This window comes from Oncorhynchus gorbuscha, linkage group LG24 (genome assembly GCF_021184085.1).
Source record: "Oncorhynchus gorbuscha isolate QuinsamMale2020 ecotype Even-year linkage group LG24, OgorEven_v1.0, whole genome shotgun sequence".
NCBI classification, from domain to species: Eukaryota; Metazoa; Chordata; class Actinopteri; order Salmoniformes; family Salmonidae; genus Oncorhynchus; species Oncorhynchus gorbuscha.
Window position 1 is genome coordinate 43,276,510 of NC_060196.1, and position 21,973 is coordinate 43,298,482.

The following is a 21,973-nucleotide window of genomic DNA, read 5'->3' on the forward strand; positions in this document are numbered from 1 at the left end:
GTTTCTTATGATAAGCACTAATTTGTGGATGTCCAACATCCATTTCTTATGTTACGATTTGCGATTTGTACTTTTCAAAATGTACAATATGTTAAAAATTCCAATTTGTTGTAGTTAACATTAGCCAGTGGTGTAAAGTACTTAAGTCGTTTTTGACAACTTTTACTTTACTATATTCCTAAAGAAAATATTTTACTTTTTACTCCATACATTTCCCTGACAACCAAAAGTACTCATTACATTTGGAATGCTAAGCAGGACAGGAAAATTGTCAAATTCAGTGTGCCCCTGGCTATCCATACATTTAAATAACAAGAAAATGGTGCTGTCTGCTTTGCTTAATATAAAGAATGATAAATTATGTATATTTAAAACCAAATAGTTTTAGACTTTTAGTCAAGTAGCATTATACAGTCTGACTCACTTAAGCAACTTTCTATTGAGGTATCTATACTTTTACTCAAGTATGGATATTTTGTACTTTTCCCACCACTGACATCTAAGGGTGGTTAACATTAGCTAGTTTGCTAACGATATTTAGGCTCGGGTTAGGTTTGGGGGTTAAGGTTAGGAGGTGGGTTAAAGAGTTAAGGCAAGAGTTAGCTAACATGCTAAGTAGCTGCAAAGCAGCTAAAAAAGTACTAAGTAGTTGCAAAGTTGCTAATTGGTTAAAATGCTGAAGTTGTCCGTGATGATATTTGAACACGCTCCTTTAATTTTTGCTTTAGGTAACCTTTGGTCTAATGTAACCATACCAAACATAACATACACTATATATACAGAAGTATGTGGACATCCCTTCAAATGAGTGGATTTGGTTATTTCAGACACACCCGTTGCTGACAAGTGTATAAAATCGAGCACACCGCCATGCAATCTCCATAGACAAACATTGGAAGTAGAATGTCAGTGACTCAACGTGACACAGTCATAGGATGCCACCTCTCCAACAAGTGTGTTCATCAAATGTATGCCCTGCTAGAGCTGCCCCGGTCAACTGTAGGTGCTGTTATTGTGAAGTGAAAACGTCTAAGAGCAACAATGGCTCAGCCGCAAAGTGGTAGGCCACAAACTTACAGAACGGGATCACTAAAAATAGTCTGTCCTCAGTTGCAACACTCACTACAGAGTTTAAAATTGCCTTTGGAAGCAACGTCAGCACAAGAACTGTTCATTGGGAGCTTCATTAAATGGTTTTCCATGGCCGAGCTGCCACACACAAGCCTAAGATCACTATGAGGAATGCCAAGCGTTGGCTGGATTGGTGTAAAGCTCACCGCCATTGAACTCTGGAGCAGTGGAAACGCGTTCTTTGGAGTGATGAATCACGCTTCACCATCTGGCAGTCCGACGGACGAATCTGAGGTTGGCGGATGCCAGGAGAACGCTACCTGCCCCGATGCATAGTGCCAACTGTAAAGTTTGATGGAGGAGGAATAATGGTCTGGGACAGTTTATGGTTCGGTCTAGGTCCCTTAGTTCCAATGAAGGGAAATCTTAATGCTACAGCATACAATGACATTCTAGACGACTCTGTGCTTCCAACTTTGTGGCCCCCGTGCACAAAGAGATCCATAAAGAAATGGTTTATCGAGATCGGTGTGGAAGAACTTCACTGGTCTACACAGAGCCCTGACCTCAACCACATCGAACACCTTTGGGATGAATTGAAAGGCAGACTGAGAGCCAGGCCTAATAGCCCAATATCAGTGCCTGTCCTGACTAATGCTCGTGGCTGAATGGAAGCAAGTCCCTGCAGAAATATTCCAACATCTAGGAGAAAGCCTTCCCAGAAGAGTTGAGACTGTTATTGCAGCAAGGGGGGTGGGGACAACTCGATATTAAATGCCCATGATTTTGGAATGAGATGTTTGACGAGCAGGTGTCCACATACTTTTGGTCATGTCGTGTATCATACTAATTTGAGTGTCCCGGATTTACATTTACTGTGTCTAGTCTATGAAAGCAGGCTGTATATTATGGTATCAGACTTAGTTCATATGATACATGAACCAGAACAGGCCCTGTTGGACACTGGCTAACAGAATGCTAACACCCCTAACAGTCAAATCTTGACTTGATTGGCTAAGAGGACCCCCATCCTCACTAGTTCTAGAATGTCTGGGAACAGATCTAGAACGTTCATATCTAGACTACTGTGTTCTACACAATATACACAACCACACAGAGACTGTTGTTCAAGATCAGCATCAAACTCATTCCTGGGAGGGCCGAGTGTCTGCAGGTTTTTCCTTTCAATTAAGACCTAGACAACCAGGTGAGGGAAGTTACTTACTAATTACTGACCTTAATTCACCAATAAAGTACAAGGGTGGAGCAAAAATCTGCAGACATTTGGCCCTCAGAGGAATGACTGACATGTTCTAGACAGTTTGTTCTGTTTGAGTTCATTAGTTGCCAGCTCTGCTTCCGTGGAAGTGGTCGAGTCTCAGTCAAAGCAAATGAGATCAAACGTCTGGGGTCCGTCTGTCTGTCCATCAATCTGTATGTTCAAGTCACATGGCATTACAGCACTGACTACTGGCCTAGCCCTGGCTGAAGCCTAAAGCATTGCCTCTATGAGCCTCTCTGTGGGGGGCAGCCTACCCCTCCCCACTTATAAAACTATAAAGAAATGGAGAGAATAAAACACACCACAAGCCTCCCCCTCTCTCCCCCTCAGTAATAGTGTTTTCAATATGAAACAGTGGTCACACCCGCGTCAGATTCTAACGTTAACATGGCTTCAGTTCAGTCCCTCTGTCCTTCTGCCTTACACATAACAATCTGAACAATAGGAGAGAGAGAGAGAGGGAGGGAGACTGCTCTGCTATTCACAGAGGGAGGAGTTCAGTGATGTCATCACGCTCTCATCCTCCATCGCTACTTCAAAACCAGGTGGAGCCCCTCCCCCGTTTCATCTAGAGGGAGAGAGAAAGAGAGGGAAAGCAAGACGTAGTGTTAGCATGGAGGCCAAACATGGGAAACAGAAACTAGAAAATAAATGTCTAGGGCCAGACACACAGACTATCAACATACCTTTGAGTGTGCCAATGAGAAAGCAGCTCTCATCAGGTAAGTTATAAACCACCTGGGGAACAACATCAATAAACTTCAACATTAAATACTCATAAAAACAAGGGATGTTACTGTTAAATCTTTGATAAACAAAATAAATATCTTATAACTACAAGACAATGTAATCATTTGAGGGTTATACTGATAAAGAATTAAAACAGGTAGATAACTCCACTAGCTGTGATGGGCAGTGTGTTTGGGAGTGACTTGAATGGCACACTTCCTGAGTGAGTTGAAGGGGGACGGGTTAGGGTTAGGGTTAGGGTGGGACACAGCATTGTGTAACAGAGGCAGTATGTAAATATAATGCAAACACCGGATGGACAAAGAACATCAGCTCTTCCTAGTCAAAGACCAAATTCACACATAATGTGTAGGTATGTGCTTACCTGGTCACTCAGCAGTATGTGTATCCCTGTGGGTCCTTGTCGGTAGACCTGGTTGATCTGTCCCAGTGGAACACTACACACACACGCCATCTTCCTGATCAACTCAGCAGCCGTCAGCTCCTCCAGGTATAGAGCATGGTACACTGCACACACCCCCCCATTAAAACACACACGCACACTGATGCTTCTATAAATGGACACACAGAGGTGTGTACAGTATATTCCAAATGAGTCCTCACAGAAAAAGTAGCTTTATCCATAGGTAAACAATTGTGGTGGTATAACGCCAAGTTAATTTCTTTTCCCAGCAACATTTCTGGTTATTTCCCCTTTTTGAGGGACTACATACCGTATCTTTAAATGGGGCACTCTGTCGATCAAACAATAAGAAAGCAGTCACCTCGCTAGAGTTGGTAAATAGCTGACTGACCATCCACAAGATCAAAAGTACAAGGGAGCTGTCCGCCCCTGCTGAGGGGCGGACAGCTTATAACAATGTCTGGAACGGAGTGAATGGAATGGTAAACACATGGAAACCATGTGCTTGATGCGTTTCGATACAATCCCATTGGTTCCGTTCCAGCCATTATGAGCCTGTCCTCCCCAATTAAGGTGCCACTGCCTGCCTGTGAGACACACCTACCATATAAGTTAGGTGAGTCACTGTGCTCTCCGTTCTCGCTGTCGCAGCGTCTCTCCAGCAGGGGGCTCTCCACATCACCCTCCTGACACACATAGATGGTCAACCTGGGACGCACAGACCTGCAAGGATACTTACACGTTATACACAGATAAACAGGAATATAAATCAGAGATGCACACATTCATATAACCTGTCTCACCCACTCTGCCAGGCATCAAACACTCTGCCCAGAGTGGGTGATCATTTCACTTATTTATGTTTTAAAATACATTTTCCCAAGGCAAATATGATTCATGTTCCAAATCACATTTCACCCCTCCCTCGCTCTCCACCCCACCCACCCACCCCCTCCCTCCCACCCACCCCCTCCCACCCACCCCCTCACTCACCCACCCCTCACCCACCCCCCCCTCACTCACCCACCCCCTCACCCACCCACCCACCCACCCACCACTCACCCACTCACTCACCACTCACCCCGTCACTCACTCACCCACCCCCTCACTCACTCACTCACCCAGTCACCACCCACCCCCTCACTCACTCACCCAGTCACTCACCCAGTCACTCACCCCCTCACTCACCCCCTCACTCACCCACCCACCCCCTCACTCACCCACCCACCCCCTCACCCCCTCCCTCCCTCACTCACTCACTCACTCACTCACTCACTCACTCACTCACTCACCTGGATCTGAGTGTGTAGAAGAGTCTGATTCCATCAGCAGCTCCACAGATCTGAACCAGGTCATCCCGGGTCAACTTCATTAAGTCACAACCTACACATCAAATCACATTTTATTTGTTACATGCGCCAAATACAACATGTGTAGACCTTACTGTGAAATGCTTACTTGAAAGCACTTAACAGTGCAGTTAAGAACCCCCACCCCCCCAAAAGTAAGAGATAAGAATAACAAATATTTAAAGAGCTGCAGTAAATAACAATAGAGGGGCTATATACAGGGGGTGCTGGTACAGAGTCAATGTGTGAGGCACCGGTGGCTATGCCAGTGATGTACTTGGCAGTACGCACTAGAGTTGCCATACCAGGCAGTGATGCGTCAGGATGCTCTCGATGGTGCAGCTGTAAAACCATTAGAGGATCTCAGGGCGCATGCCAAATCTTTTCAGTCTCCTGAGGGGAATAGGTTTTGTCATGCCCTGTTCACAACTGTCTTGGTGTGCTTGGACCACGTTAGTTCGTTTGTGTTGTGGATGTCAAGGAACTTGAAGCTCTCAACCTGCTCCACTATAGCCCCGTCGATGAGAATGGGGGAGTGCTCGGACCTCCTTTTCCTGTAGTCCACAATAATCTCCTTAGTCTTGGTTACATTGAGGGAGAGGTTGATGTCCTTGTACCACACGGTCAGGTCTCTGACTTCCTCCCTATAGGAAGTCTCATTGTTGTCAGTGATCAGGCTTGTTGTGTCGTCTGCAAACTTAACGATGGTGTTGGAGTCGTGCAGTCATCAGGGAGTACAGGAGGAGACTGAGCACGCACCCCTGAGGGACCCCCGTGTTGAGGATCAGCATGGCGGATGGATTATTACCCACCCTTACCACCTGGGGGTAGCCAGTCAGGAAGTCCAGGATCCAGTTGGAGGGAAGTGTTTAGTCCCAGGGTCTTTAGCTTAGTGATGAGCTTTGAGGGAATATGGTGTTGAACACTGACCTGTAGTCAATGAACAGAATTCTCACATAGGTGTTTATTTTGTCCAAGTGGGAAAGGGCAATGTGAAGTGCAATAGAGATTGCATCATCTGTGGATCTGTTGGGGCGGTATGCAAATTGGAGTGGGTCCTAGGGTTTCTGGGATAACGGTGTTGATGTGAGCCATGACCAACCTTTCAAAGTATTTCATGGCTACAGACATGAGTTCTACAGGTCGGTAGACATTTAGGCAGGTTACCTTTGTGTTCTTGGGCACATGGACTATGGTGGTCTGCTTGAAACATGTTGGTATTACAGACAAGGAGAGGTTGAACATGTCAGTGAAGACACTTGCCAGTTGGTCATTGCATGCTCGGAGTACACGTCCTGGTAATCCGTCTGACCCTTTGGCCTTGTGAATGTTGACCTGTTTAAAGGTCTTACTCACGTCGGCTGCGGAGAGCGTGATCACACACACACAGTCGCCTGGAACAGCCGATGCTCTCATTGCATGCTTCAGTGTTCCTTGCCTCGATGCGAGCAGTTGTTGGGCTCGTCTGGTAGGCTTATGTCACTGGGCAGCTCTCGGCTGTGCTTCCCTTTGTAGTCTGTAATAGTTTGCAAGCCCTGCCACATCAGACGAGCGTCGGAGCCGGTGTAGTACAATTTGATCTTAGTCCTGTATTGACGCATTGCCTGGTTGATGGTTCGTCGGAGGGCATAGCGGAATTTCTTATAAGCTTCCAGGTTAGAGTCCCGCTCCTTCAAAGAGGCAGCTCTACCCTTTAGTTCAGTGCAGACGTTGCCTGTAATCAATTGATCCTGGTTGGGGTATGTACGTACTGTCACTGTGGGGACGACATCCTCGATGCACTTATTGATAAAGCCAATGACTGATGTGTACTCCTCAATGCCATCGTATTCCAGTCTGTGCTAGCAAAACAGTCCTGTAGTTTAGCATCTGCTTCATATGACCACTTTTTTATTGATTGAGTCACTGGTGCTTCCTGCTTTCATTTTTGCTGGTAAGCAGGAATCAGGAGGATAGAGTTATGGTCAGATTTGCCAAATGGAGGGCAGGGAGAGCTCTGCACGTCTCTCTGTGTGTGGAGTGAAGGTGGTCTAGAATTTTTTTCCCTCTGGTTGCACATTTAACATGCTGATAGAAATGAGGTAAAACTGATTTAAGTTACCCTGCATTAACTTCTTATGGCTGGGGGGCAGTATTGAGTAGCTTGGATGAATAAGTTGCCCAAAGTAAATGGCATGCTCCTCGGTCTCAGTTGCTAATATATGCATATTATTATTATTAGTATTGGATAGAAAACACAAAGGTTTCTAAAACTGTTTGAATGTCGTCTGAGTATAACAGAACTCATATGGCAAGCAAAATCCCGAGGAGAAATCAAAATAGGAAGTTAGAAATCTGAGCTTTGTATGTATCCAATTTGTAAGTCGCTCTGGATAAGAGCGTCTGCTAAATGACTTAAATGTAAATGTAAATGTATTCAGAGTCCCCAATGAAATCCCCTTGAAATATTAATGATGTTGCACTGCTTTGGGGTTCCACTAGATGTCAACCATCAATATAAATTTTAATAAGACTTATATGGTGTTGTGGGAGTGAATGATAGATTCTGCTATCAGATGTCTGGCAGTCAGCCATTTTCTGATCACGCGCATTCCTCATGGTATTCACTTGCGTTCCATTGCTCATGAAGACAAATAGGAATACTCCGGTTGGAACTTTATTGAAGCTAAATGTTAAAAACATCCTAATAATTGATTCTGTACTTAGTTTGAAATGTTTCTTCGACCTGTAAAATAACTTTTTGAAGTTTTTGTCCAACGTAATGCTGACCAGAATGAGCATTTGGATATGTATACCAAATGCGATAACAAAAGAAGGTATTTGGACATAAATAACGGACATTATCTAACAAAACAAACATTTATTGTGGACCTGGGATTCCTGGAGTGCTTTCTGATGTAGATCATCAAAGGTAAGGGAATATTTATCATGAATTTCTTGTTTATGTTGACGTCAACATGGCGGCTATTGTGACACATTTTTGGATGTTTTTGGAACTAGTAAATGTAACGTAACAATAGCTTTAAAAATGGTATGAGATACATGTATGTTTGAGAAATTTTAATTATGAGATTTTTGATGTTTTGAAAATGGTGCCCTACACTTTGACTGGCTGTTATCATATATCGCTCCTGTTAACGGGATTGCAGCCATAAGAAGTTCAAGTCCCCAGCCACTAGGAGCGCCACCTCTGGATGACATTACAACAGGTTCACTTTAATAACTCCTATAAAATAACCTACATAATACGAAGAGTGTGTGTGTACCTGAGAAGTGGGAGAAGAGTCGTGCATATGTGTTGAAGCGGTTCTTGACAAGCCACTTCTGAGCCTCCTTGATGGTAGCCGTAGGACTGAGCTGCTAGAGAGAGGGATATAGAGAAAGAGAAGAGGGTGTGTTGGGGGGGATAACAATGAATTTCAACATAAATACAACCTAAACTGGAGGCTTTTGTTAAATGAGAAGTTTTTACAGGATTTGAGACACGTCCGTGTGTGTGATGTATACTAACCTCTGTGACGACTTGGCTGACAGGGTCTGTCTGGTGATTGGGCGACGAGGGGCCACTGGAATACAACAGTCACAGTCAGCATTATCTCACTATGTCCACACAGAATTTTCTTACTCTCACACACGGGCCTACCTGTCAGGTACAGAGGAGGCAGTGTATGTGGAGAGCGGTGTAGAGGAGAAAGAGGGGCCAGCTGTCTGGGGAGAGCTGATGTAGGCATCAGGCCACGGAGAACACTGACCAGAGAAGAGAGAGAGACAACACACTGCGATAATACTACTGAGCATTAACGTCACCAATTAGCAAGCATCAAACCAATCCACATATTATATTCACTGCCTTGACAGGAGTGGAGGATGTTTATATAATATATAGTGCCTTCAGTATTCACACCCCTTGACTTTTCCCACATTGTTATATTACAGTCTGAATTTTAAATGGATCTAATTGAGATTTTGTATAATGTCAGGCAGTTAACCCACTGTTCCTAGTGGAATGGTGTTTTTGAAATTATTATTATTATTTAAAAAAAGCTGAAATGTCTTGAGTCAATAAGTATTCAACTCCTTTGTTATGGCAAGCCGAAATAAGTTCAGTAGTAAACATTTGTTTAACAAGTCACAATGTGTACAATAGTGTTTAACATTTCAACCTCGTCTCTGTACCCCACGCATACAATTATCTGTATAGTCCCTCAGTCGAGCAGTGAATTTCAAACACAGATTCAACCACAAAGACCAGGGAGGTTTTCCAATGGCTCGCAAACGCCACCTAATGGTAGATGGGGAAAAAATAAACAGACATTGAATATCCCTTTGAACATGTTGAAGTTATTAATTACACTTTTGAATGGTGTATCAATACACCCAATCACTACAAAGATACAGGTGTCCTTCCTAACTCAATTGACGGAGAAGAAGGAAGCCGCTAAGGGATTTCACCATGAGGCCAATGGTGACTTTAAAACAGAGTGTAATGGCTGTGATAGGAGAAAACAGAGGATGGATCACTCTCACAGTCATACGCTGGACCTAGTTTTGTCCCATGGAATAAATGTTGTGGATCTTAATGTTTTTCCTCATAATCCTGGACTATCAGACCACCATTTTATTACGTTTGCAATTGCAACAAATAATCTGCTCAGACCCCAACCAAGGAACATCAAAAGTCGTGCTATAAATTCACAGACAACACAAAGATTCCTTGATGCCCTTCCAGACTCCCTCTGCCTACCCAAGGACGCCAGAGGACAAAAATCCATTAACCACCTAACTGAGGATCTCAATTTAACCTTGCGCAATACCCTAGATGCAGTTGCACCCCTAAAAACTAAAAAAATGTCTCATAAGAAACTAGCTCCATGGTACACAGAAAATACCCGAGCTCTGAAGCAAGCTTCAGAAAATTGGAACGGAAATGGCGCCACACCAAACTGGAAGTCTTCCGACTAGCTTGGAAGGATGGTACCGTGCAGTACCGAAGAGCCCTTACTGCTGCTCGATCGTCCTATTTTTCTAACTTAATTGAGGAAAATAAGAACAATCCGAAATTCCTTTTTGATACTGTGGCAAAGCTAACTAAAAAGCAGCATTCCCCAAGAGAGGATGACTTGCACTTTAGCAGTGATAAATTCATGAACTTCTTTGAGGAAAAGATTATGATTATTAGAAAGCAAATTACGGACTCCTCTTTAAACCTGCGTATTCCTCCAAACCTCAGTTGTCCTGAGTCTGCACAACTCTGCCAGGACCTAGGATCAAGAGAGACGCTCAAGTGTTTTAGTACTATATCTCTTGACACAATGATGAAAATAATCATGGCCTCTAAACCTTCAAGCTGTATACTGGACCCTATTCCAACTAAACTACTGAAAGAGCTGCTTCCTGTGCTTGGCCCTCCTATGTTGAACATAATAAACGGCTCTCTATCCACTGGATGTGTACCAAACTCACTAAAAGTGGCAGTAATAAAGCCTCTCTTGAAAAAGCCAAACCTTGACCCAGAAAATATAAAAAACTATCGGCCTATATCGAATCTTCCATTCCTCTCAAAGATTTTAGAGAAGGCTGTTGCGCAGCAACTCACTGCCTTCCTGAAGACAAACAATGTATACGAAATGCTTCAGTCTGGTTTTAGACCCCATCATAGCACTGAGACGGCACTTGTGAAGGTGGTAAATGACATTTTGATGGCATCGGACCGAGGCTCTGCATCTGTCCTCGTGCTCCTAGACCTTAGTGCTGCTTTTGATACCATCGATCACCACATTCTTTTGGAGAGATTGGAAACCCAAATTGGTCTACACGGACATGTTCTGGCCTGGTTTAGGTCTTATCTGTCGGAAAGATATCAGTTTGTCTCTGTGAATGGTTTGTCCTCTGACAAATCAACTGTACATTTCGGTGTTCCTCAAGGTTCTGTTTTAGGACCACTATTGTTTTCACTATATATTTTACCTCTTGGGGATGTTATTCGAAAAACATAATGTAAACTTTCACTGCTATGCGGATGACACACAGCTGTACATTTCAATGAAACATGGTGAAGCACCAAAATTGCCCTCGCTAGAAGCATGTGTTTCAGACATAAGGAAGTGGATGGCTGCAAACTTTCTACTATTAAACTCGGACAAAACAGAGATGCTTGTTCTAGGTCCCAAGAAACAAAGAGATCTTCTGTTGAATCTGACAATTAATCTTAATGGTTGTACAGTCGTCTCAAATAAAACTGTGAAGGACCTCGGCGTTACTCTGGACCCTGATCTCTCTTTTGAAGAACATATCAAGACCATTTCGAGGACAGCTTTTTCCATCTACGTAACATTGCAAAAATCAGAAACTTTCTGTCCAAAAATGATGCAGAAAAATTAATCCATGCTTTTGTCACTTCTAGGTTAGACTACTGCAATGCTCTATTTTCCGGCTACCCGGATAAAGCACTAAATAAACTTCAGTTAGTGCTAAATACGGCTGCTAGAATCCTGACTAGAACCAACAAATTTGATCATATTACTCCAGTGCTAGCCTCTCTACACTGGCTTCCTGTCAAAGCAAGGGCTGATTTCAAGGTTTTACTGCTAACCTACAAAGCATTACATGGGCTTGCTCCTACCTACCTCTCTGATTTGGTCCTGCCGTACATACCTATACGTACGCTACGGTCACAAGACGCAGGCCTCCTAATTGTCCCTAGAATTTCTAAGCAAACAGCTGGAGGCAGGGCTTTCTCCTATAGAGCTCCATTTTTATGGAACGGTCTGCCTACCCATGTCAGAGACGCAAACTCGGTCTCAACCTTTAAGTCTTTACTGAAGACTCATCTCTTCAGTGGGTCATATGATTGAGTGTAGTCTGGCCCAGGAGTGGGAAGGTGAACGGAAAGGCTCTGGAGCAACGAACCGCCCTTGCTGTCTCTGCCTGGCCGGTTCCCCTTTTCCACTGGGATTCTCTGCCTCTAACCCTGTTACGGGGGCTGAGTCACTGGCTTGCTGGGGCTCTCTCGTGCCGTCCCTGGGGGGGATGCGTCACCTGGGTGGGTTGATTCACTGTTGTGGTCGGCCTGTCTGGGTTCCCCCCACCCCTTGGGTTGTACCGTGTCGGAGATCTTTGTGGGCTATACTCGGCCTTGTCTCAGGATGGTAAGTTGGTGGTTGAAGATTTCCCTCTAGTGGTGTGGGGGCTGTGCTTTGGCAAAGTGGGTGTGGTTATATCCTTCCTGTTTGTCCCTGTCCGGGGGTGTCCTCGGATGGGGCCACAGTGTCTCCTGACCCCTCCTGTCTCAGCCTCCAGTATTTATGCTGCAGTAGTTTATGTGTCGGGGGGCTAGGGTCAGTTTGTTTATCTGGAGTACTTCTCCTGTCCTATTCGGTGTCCTGTGTAAATCTAAGTGTGCGTTCTCTAATTCTCTCCTTCTCTCTTTCTTTCTCTCTCTCGGAGGACCTGAGCCCTAGAACCATGCCCCAAGACTACCTGACATGATGACTCCTTGCTGTCCCCAGTCCACCTGGCCATGCTGCTGCTCCAGTTTCAACTGGCCTGGGCCCTAGGACCATGTCCCAGGACTACCTGACATGAGGACTCCTTGCTGTCCCCAGTCCACCTGGCCATGCTCCTGCTCCAGTTTCAACTGTTCTGCCTTACTATTATTCAACCATGCTGGTCATTTATGAACATTTGAACATCTTGGCCACGTTCTGTTATAATCTCCACCTGGCACAGCCAGAAGAGGACTGGCCACCCCACATATGCTCTCTCTAATTCTCTCTTTCTTTCTCTCTCTCGGAGGACCTGAGCCCTAGGACCGTGCCCCAGGACTACCTGACATGATGGCTCCTTGCTGTCCCCAGTCCATCTGACTGTGCTGCTGCTCCAGTTTCAACTGTTCTGCCTTATTATTATTTGACCATGCTGGTCATTTATGAACATTTGAACATCTTGGTCATGTTCCGTTATAATCTCTACCCGGCACAGCCAGAAGAGGACTGGCCACCCCACATAGCCCGGTTCCTCTCTAGGTTTCTTCCTAGGTTTTGGCCTTTCTAGGGAGTTTTTCCTAGCCACCGTGCTTTTACACCTGCATTGTTTGCTGTTTGGGGTTTTAGGCTGGGTTTCTGTACAGCACTTTGAGATATCAGCTGATGTACGAAGGGCTATATAAATAAATTTGATTTGATTTGATTTGGATCAACAACATTGTAATTTAGTATTGTGGAGTAACTACAAAGTGAAAAGGAGGAAGCCTGTACAGAATAAAATATTCCAAAGCATGCATCCTATTTGCAACAAGACACTAAAGTAAAACTTTTCAAAAATGTGGCAGAGAAATTAACTTAATGTCCTGAATAAAAAGTGTTATGTTCGGGGCAAATCCAACAACACTGAGCACCAATCTTCATATTTTCAAGCATGGAGGTGGCTGCATCAGGTTATGGGTATGCTTGGCAAGGACGAGAACGTTTTTTTTATGATAAAATAAACAGAATAGAGCTAAGCACAGGCATAATCCTAGAGGAAAACCTGGCTCAGCCTGCTTTCCAACAGACACTGGGAGACAAATTCATCTTTCATTTGGACAATAACCTAAAACAAGGCCAAATATACACTGGAGTTGCTTACCAAGACAACATTGAATGTTCCTAGTCAGTTAACTTAAATCAGCTTGAAAATCCATCTCAAGACTTGAAAATGGCTGTCTAGCAATGATGAACACCACATTTGACAGAGCTCGAAGAATTTTATGAAGAATACATGTGAAAATATTGTACAAACAAGGTGTACAAAGCTCTTTTGAGTCTTACCCAGAGACTCACAGCTGTAAACGCTGCCAAAGGTGATTATAACATGTATTGACTCAGGGATGTGAAAACTTAAATTAGATATTTTTGTATTTAATTTAATAAAACTTTTAATCCAAAAACATGTTTTTGTTTTATCATTATGCGATAGTGTGTGTAGATTTTGAATTCAGGCTGTACCAACAAAATATGGAATAAGTCAAGGATAGGATATACATGGCATTTGGAAAGTTTTCAGACCCCTCGACTTTTTCAAAATACAGCCGTATTCTAAAATGGATGAAATAGTTTCCCCCCCTCATCAATCTACACACAATACCCCCATACTGACAGAGCAAAAACAGGTTTATAGAAATGTTTGCACATTAATTTTTTTAAATAAAAAAATGAAGGAAATATCACATTTACATAACATCAGATCTGTTACTCAGTACTTTGTTGAAGTGACTTTGGCAACGATTACAGCCTCGAAGCTACAAGCTTGGCACACCTGTATTTGGGGAGTTTCTCCCATTCTTCTCTGCAGATCCTCTCAAGCTTTGTCAGGTTGGATGGGGAGGGTCGCTGCACAACTATTTTCAGGTCTTTCTAGAGATGTTCAATCAGGTTCAAGTCCGGGCTATGGCTGGGCCACTCAAAGACATTCAGAGACTTGTACCGAAGCCACTCCTGCGTCGTCTTGGCTGTGTGCTTAAGGTTGTTGTCTTGTTGGAAGGTGAACCTTCACCCCAGTCTGAGGTCCTGAGCGCTCTGGAGCAGGTTTTCATCAAGGATCTCTGTACTTTGCTCCATTCATCTTTCCCTCGATCCTGACTAGTCTCCCAGTCCCTGAAAACCTTCTCCAATGGATGAGGCGGCAGAGTAGCCTAGTGGTTAGAGCGTTGGACTAGTAACCAGAAGGTTGCAAGTTCAAACCCCCGAGCTGACAAGGTACAAATCTGTCGTTCTGCCCCTGAACTGGCCGTTAACCCACTGTTCCTAGGCAGTCATTGAAAATAAGAATTTGTTCTTAACTGACTTGCCTAGTTAAATAAAGGTTAAACATTTTTTTTAAATGCTGCCACCACCATGCATCACCGTAGGGAGGGTACCAAGTTTCCTTGAGACGTAACGCTTGACATTCAGGTCGAAGAGTTCGATCTTGGTTTCACCAGGCCAGAGAATATTGTTTCTCGTGGTCAGAGTCTTTTAGGTGCCTTTTGGCAAACTCCAAGTGGGCTGTCATGTGACTTTTACTGAGGAGTCTAGCCACTACCATAAAGGCCTGAAAATGGTAGAGTTCTGCAGAGATGGGAGAACCTTCCAGAAGGACAACCATCTCCACAGAGGAACTCTGGAGCTCTGTCAGAGTGACCATTGGGTTCTTGGACACCTCCCTGACCAAGGCCCTAATCCTCCGATTGCACAGTTTGGCCGGGCAGCCAGCTCAAGGGAGAGTCTTGGTGGTTCCAAAATTCTGTCATTTAAGAATGATGGAGGCCACTGCGCTCTCAGGGATCTTCAATGCTGCAGAAATGTTTTGGTACCCTTCCCCAGATCTGTGCCTCGACAATTTTTTTCTCAGTGGTCTATGGACAATTCCTTCAACCTCATGGCTTGGTTTTTGCTCTGACAAGCAGTTAAAGCATTTTTAAAATACATTTAATTTTACCTTTATTTAACCAGGCAAGTCAGTTAAGAACGCATTCTTATTCTCAATGACGGCCTGGGAACAGTGGGTTAACTGCCCGTTCAGGGGCAGAACGACAGATTTGTACCTTGTCAACTCGGGGGTTCGAACTCGCAACCTTCCGGTTACTAGTCAACGCTCTAACCACTAGGCTACGCTGCCGCCCACATTTGCAAACATTTCTAAAAAAACAGTTTTTGCTTTGTCATTATGGGGTATTGGGTGTAGATTGGGGGGGGCGGAAAATTGAACCAATTTTAGACTAAGGCTGTAACGTAACAAAATGTGGAAAAATGGAGGGAGTCTGAATACTTTCCGAATTTACTGTATATTATATAGGACACTTACAGTGCCTCTCTTGGCCAGCGAGTCCCCACAGTCAGCCGGCAGCGTCCGCTTGCTGGACTTCTTCAGCTCATAGTCTCCTGCCTCCTCTATGATGGGCTCCAGCCTCATCTACACAAACACACACACTAAGTTTCACACAAACATGCACACTCACAATCTGACTGCAAACAAAACAGATATAAAACTTGCCTATTAATACCCGTAAGTGACACTTCCAATACATGCAAACTCTGTTTCATTAAGTGCCTTCTAGTTTCAGTCCTAATGAAATGCCATTCAAACCCCCAGTCTGACTAACCTCTGATAGTATGGTTGTGTCGTAGGAGGGCTGGTACTTCTCCTTTTCCTGAGACGTTCGTTTCTCCATCTTCTCTCTGTCAGTCTTCTGTTTCCTGTCTGCCCCCTTTGGCTGGGGGGAGGAGAGAAAAAGAGGGAATGCAGAATGTTAAATCAGATGCAGGCTTGTCATCTGACTTAGTATGTCAAAGTGTGTAAGTGTGATTGACTGTTCAGAGAATATGAGTGTGTTTTATTTAACTAGGCAAGTCAGTTAAGAACAAATTATTATTTTCAATGACGGCTTTGGAACAATGAGTTAACTGCCTTGTTCACGGGCAGAATGACAGATTTTTACCTTGTCAGCTCGGGGATTCTATCTAGCAACCTATTCGGCTACTGGCCCAACACTAACCACTAGGCTACCTGCCGCCCTGTGTGTGTGTGTGTACCTTGAAGACTTTGATTTGGCAGGAGGCAGAGTGGAGGTGTTCAGTGTACTCTCCGTTGTCTCCCTGCCTGAAGGTGTCGATCTGGATCCTGAAGGGAACTCCCTTCTCTCCTCCATGCTTTCTAGGGGTGAACTCTGTACTGATGCAGTGAACCTACATACACAAAGATGGAGAGAATAGAGGCAGAGGAGAGTGAGTCAATGTGACTATAGGGAAGTTGTGTGTGTGTTGATTGGTGTGTTACCTGCACAAACACGGAGGCTCTCTTGTTGAGGTCCCAGAGGAATTCAGCAGCGTTGAGCTGAGCGGGGTTGGCCTTCGCCTCCACGATACCCACTGACAGGGGGATGTCTACACACACACTGAAAATTAGTATTACATACAGAACAACCCCCCCCCCTCCCTTAAGGCATCACATGTATTGACTGCTACACACACACTTAAGTGTTCTTACCGATATCTAGGAGACGGTCTCCAGGGCGATTCCATTTCCACCCCTCCAGTTGCTGGTGCTCTGTGTACTGGAGTCTTCTGTCATGAAACACCACCCTAACGATGCTCTACACACACACAGTTATGAAACACCACCCTAACGATGCTCTACATACACAAAGTTATGAAACACCACCCTAACGATGCTCTACATACACACAGTTATGAAACACCACCCTAACGATGCTCTACATACACACAGTTATGAAACACCACCCTAACGATGCTCTACATACACACAGTTATCAAACCCCACCGGAACAACGACCGCAACAATCATAACACAACTACAAAGAAACCACGCACACAGAAAAGCTGCAATATTAATATTTCTGACCTTGACACTCTTGTTGTTAATCTCTGGTAACTCGGCCAGCTTTCGGTTGTCCAGCATACGGATCTCATAAGACTGGCCTGAGAGACAGAGGGGGTTAAGATGAGGTTTGAGTGATTGTGTATCTCTGCTGTTTGAAAATAGACAACATCCTTTCTTGCCATTGGTGGAGAGCTATTAAGCATTGCCATGTGAGTGTGGGTTTGTGTACAGCATAGTTAAGGTAGTTTCCCATGACAGGAGTGTGTGAGTAAGTCACCTTGGTTCAGGTAGGTGAGTGTCTCATCGTGTAGTTTGACAGCAGGGGAGGTGGCAGCACAGAGAACGTACTGGAAGGGAGGGTTGAGACTGCTGCTCTCACAGTCTGAAGGAAGACTGGAGTCCTCCTGTTTAAAGATTGGCAGGGCCAGCACATCACTGGAGAGACAAAGAGAGATGGTGGGAGAGAGATAGTTAGGGTAAGTAAGACTAAGAAGCCCTGTTGAAACAGTAACAGTTGGAAGTGTCCCACTGGAAAATACTTTTCTGTTTTACAACACACGAGCCAGTCTGACATAACCTGCACACAGACACTTGGCACCAGCTCCAGACAGACAGCCTGTCCCCAGCTCACCCTAACGGATCGTAGCGCTCGGCAGAAGTGTGTGTGTGCCCGGGTAACCAAAGTCTCTCCTATATGCCAAGAAATGTGTTCATGGTCCCTGGAACAGCTCAGGTTAATTAAGTTCACTTTGAAAATGTGGGGGAAGTTGGCAGTCTGAATTTAAAGTCCACATAATGCTCTAAGGACAAGTCAAGCTGTAGAAGACCTCCTCTACCTTGAAGTAAAAGTTAAGAATCTGACAAGATTGGATAGGTGAACATTTTTCACTAAATAGCTTCCATCAATCCAGTGATGTCAGATCAGTGAAAGAAAATAGGCAATGAAGGGAGAGGAAGGAATCCTTCAACTATTGGAACAGACCATAGTGTGAATTAGTCTGCTAGAGTGGTACATCTTAAAATAAAAAGATGATTCCAAATGAAACAAGTCCACTGCCATGACATGGTGTAAACAGAACAATCCATGTGGGTGCACTTGTCATCCCGCGAAGGTCCCGTATTTAATGTTACATTTTTGTCATTTAGCAGAGACACTCTTATCCAGTGCAACTTACAGTAGTGAGTTCATATATTTCCATACTTTTTTCGTACTGGTTCCCTGTGGGAATCAAACCCACAAACCTGGGGTTACAAGTACCATGCGCTACCAACTGAGCTACAAGTTGGAATGTCATGTGTCCCAACTTTTCTTTCTACAAAAAAAAAAGGTCCTACTGTCAGTAAGGCACCAATTAATTAAGGTTACAAGAGTGTAGACCCAATGACATCAGCAAATGTCATTACACTTGTGATTTGTAAGAGATGTTTCGTTCCATTAATCAAATGGCAAATGTGCACAGTTTGGATGCTGGAATTATTTTGGAGTGGACGAAGGTAGGGAATTTTTTGAAGAGATTTGTTAGACAATAAGATTAAAACATTGTGAATGGCTGTGTTCATGCCAAATTAAAAAGGTATGATTTTTTTTACTGGAAAACGACATGTCTTTACCGTTTTTTGCATTCGCAAGCACATCCACACAAACAAGGTCCCACATAAAAAAAATAGAGACCCCCTGAATGTCATGGTATAATTAACTCTGGAACAGACCCCTCTCATAAACACAACTACTGCAGACAGTGTACTGTATTCTCCCTGTCCCACCCTAACCCAACGCCACCTGCATGGCATGCCAGTTGCAGAGCCGCTTCCCCACTCAGCATTGCTGCCAAGGAAACTGCATCTGCTTCCTGACACACGAGGAGCCGGCTCCACTGACAAACAGACATTCTGTTCCTACTGAGCACCACAGCTGCTCTCTAAACATGTGAGACACACACACACACAGGGAGGATCCTGATAAGACAGCTGACAGTCCTGGAACTCTTTCCCACAGAAACACAACCTACTTCACAAAAACATCTGTGTGGGGAAAACACACATAGGGCTGTTGCGGTACTGTGAGGGTGGTGTTTCATAACTGTGTGTGTGACACTGAGGTAAGGGGTGTGTGTGTGTCTTTGCCTGACTGTTCCATAGTGGATGATCTGACTGGTACAGTTACAAACTCCCCTGAGCATCCCAGCTTATTGCTGCAATAGCAACCCCAGTTACACCATGAGAGAGGTGGTGGGGGAGAGCTTATCCCCCCTCCCTCCCTGTGCTTAGGGTTTATGTTCCCGACATTCTACCACTGCCCCCCCCCCCCCTTTGTGTCTAGTAGGGTATTTAAGCCCTCTGTCGTCCATGACAACCTGCTGTGATGGCCCCCTACATCCCAAAACAAAGACCAACACATACATACCACATAGAGTGTGTGTCATGGGTGAATCCCAGGGTTTAGGAGACAGAGTGGGAACAATTTGTAGCTTCCATCCCATGTCCAGACACAGTGATATATATTGTGTATACCAAACGGTCTCTCTAACCTCATACTGTATGCGCCAGCCCCCAGCTCCTGCCCGATGCCCGAAAGACTGGCATCGAAGTCGTGTACCAGCCCTGACTCGATGGTGGCATCGTCCATCTTCAGCACCCAGGCCATGGCCCCCAGTTCCTTCTCCTCCGCCTCTAGCCGAAGGGCCGCCAGATTGCCTCCGGGGAAGGGACCGCAGCTAGCGGGAGAATAAACCGCTGCTGGTGGACTAGAGAATATTTAAGAGAAAGTTAACCAAGGTAGCTAGTTAGATAGTTGTGTTTGCTACTACTGGCTAACTGCTAGCTACTGGTGGTTGGCTAAGAATATGGCTAGTTAGCTGTTAGATAACTGCTGTAGCTAGCTAACTGAAGATCGAATAACAGTGTATTGATAGCGCTCCACTAGCCGGGTGATATATCACCATAATTGGTTACAATATGGCTGGCAAGTGAAAGTAGAAATCTGGACTGATGTGAAGACTACAAACAGACTAACTAGCTAGGTAAAGTTAACAGACATACGTTAGCTAGCAAGTTAACAACAAAATCCACAACCATTACGTTGGGTTGATTACCAGCAGCATGCTAAATAACCGTTTGCTAGCGAAACCCTGCACCACTAACGCTAGCTACCCAGCTAGCGCTAGTTAGCTCAATTGCGGTCCTCGAAAGTCAATTTCGCCGGATATATGGCACACCGTAACATCCCAAACCCAGCCAAAGCTAGCCACCTAGCTAGCTAGCAACATTACGTAATTGCAGGGGGATGTTGTTGACATTCCACACACCGCATTCCCACGCAATGTCCGTCTAAATTAACTAGCTAGCATTAACAGGCTAGTAGCATTAGCAAACTTCACTTGCTTTTGATTCACGGATGTTTGGAATCCTCCTATGCGAAGGTCGCAGCCAGCGCTTCCTGTGCCCTCCGAAACCGCTCTCCTTTTTTCATCGCGGACTTGTGACCAGGGCTACAGTTCCCGGCCGGTTAAATAAGAGTCTTTAAACATCAGAAGAGTGGCAGTTGTCACAAAAGCAGCCAGCATAAACATGGCTTCTCAACAGACTATGCCCTCACAACCCCCCCCCCGCTCTGGTGCCAAGCGCACCCAGCTCAGCCAATGGGCTCCCTCGGAGCTTTCGTCAACCCATCGACGCTATAACACCGACGTGACCAGTTCATAGCAGGCACAGGCAACCCATCACATACATTGACATAATCATAATACACAATTCAACCGAGACATCAGAAATCAGTGAAAATAGTCAGCTACTACAGGCTAGCATGTTCACACCCCTCTGCTTCCAGAGAACAGTATTATAGAAATGAGAGGAATGGATAGATGCGGCGTTGGACCAAGGCCAACAGAAGTGAATTCAGATGTAGTTAGTTGGAATGATTGTAGTGAGAGATATTTGGGATGGTGACACAGAGGCTCTTTAGGAGACCACACGTTAACCCTGTGTCTGGATTTCATGCTGTTAGAGGTCAGTGTGCATTTATAAAGAACATAAATCAGCCATGAATCTTCACTCCTGCAATAGCAGGACTACCCACCCTTATCTTGAGTTAAGAATCAATGTCACATATTAACTTGTGAATATAGAAACTGCTATGAACTTTGGTCACCAAGTGTTATTCCAATATCCCATGCCTCACAAGCAGTGCATTCGTAAAGTATTCAGACCCCTGAACTTTTTCCACATTTTGTTACTTATTCTAAAATGGATTAAATTAGCCCCCCCCCCATTTACAGGAATATGTAAATGTTATAAGTATTCAGACCCTTTACTCAGTACTTTGTTGAAGCACCTTTGGCAGCGATTACAGTCTCGAGTCTTCTTGGGTATGAAGCTACAAGTTTAGCACACCTGTATTTGGAGAGTTTCTCCCATTCTTCTCTGCAGATACTCTCAAGCTCTGTCAGGTTGGATGGGGAGCGTCGCTGCACTGATCATTTCAAGTCTCTCCAGAGATGTTCGATCGGGTTCAAGTCCGGGCTCCGGCTGGGCCACTCCAGGACATTCAGAGACTTGTACCGAAGCCACTCCTGCATTGTCTTGGCTGTGTGCTTAAGGTTGTTGTCCTGTTGGAAGGTGAACCTTCGCCCCAGTCTGAGGTCCGGAGCGCTCTGGAGTAGGTTTTCATCAAGGATCTCTGTACTTTGCTCCATCCATCTTTCCCTCAATCCTAACTAGTCTCCTAGTCCTTGCCGCTGAAAAACATCACTAGCATGATGCGGC

At 44.7% G+C, this 21,973-nt stretch overlaps 1 protein-coding gene across 3 annotated transcripts; it reads right to left on the minus strand.

The window, feature by feature from the left end:
* Positions 1–1,569: 1,569 nt before the first annotated feature.
* ubp1 (upstream binding protein 1) lies at positions 1,570–20,786 on the minus strand. Of its 3 annotated transcripts, none has more exons than XM_046325803.1 (17): positions 20,594–20,786; positions 19,741–19,956; positions 17,490–17,647; positions 17,234–17,310; positions 16,859–16,964; positions 16,649–16,755; positions 16,405–16,557; positions 15,975–16,085; positions 15,677–15,784; positions 8,499–8,602; positions 8,367–8,421; positions 8,122–8,212; positions 4,799–4,889; positions 4,111–4,229; positions 3,468–3,610; positions 3,040–3,091; positions 1,570–2,921 (listed from the first exon to the last, which is right to left on the minus strand). In XM_046325803.1, the coding sequence occupies exons 2-17, from the start codon at positions 19,854–19,856 to the stop codon at positions 2,884–2,886; spliced, it is 1,629 nt and encodes a 542-aa protein (XP_046181759.1). In that variant the 5' UTR covers positions 19,857–19,956; positions 20,594–20,786; the 3' UTR covers positions 1,570–2,883. The 3 variants fall into 3 exon arrangements, with proteins under 3 accessions (XP_046181759.1, XP_046181757.1, XP_046181758.1); XM_046325801.1 differs by having other exon boundaries at positions 8,122–8,215; XM_046325802.1 differs by lacking the exon at positions 20,594–20,786 and adding an exon at positions 20,305–20,497 and having other exon boundaries at positions 8,122–8,215.
* Positions 20,787–21,973: the final 1,187 nt, after the last annotated feature.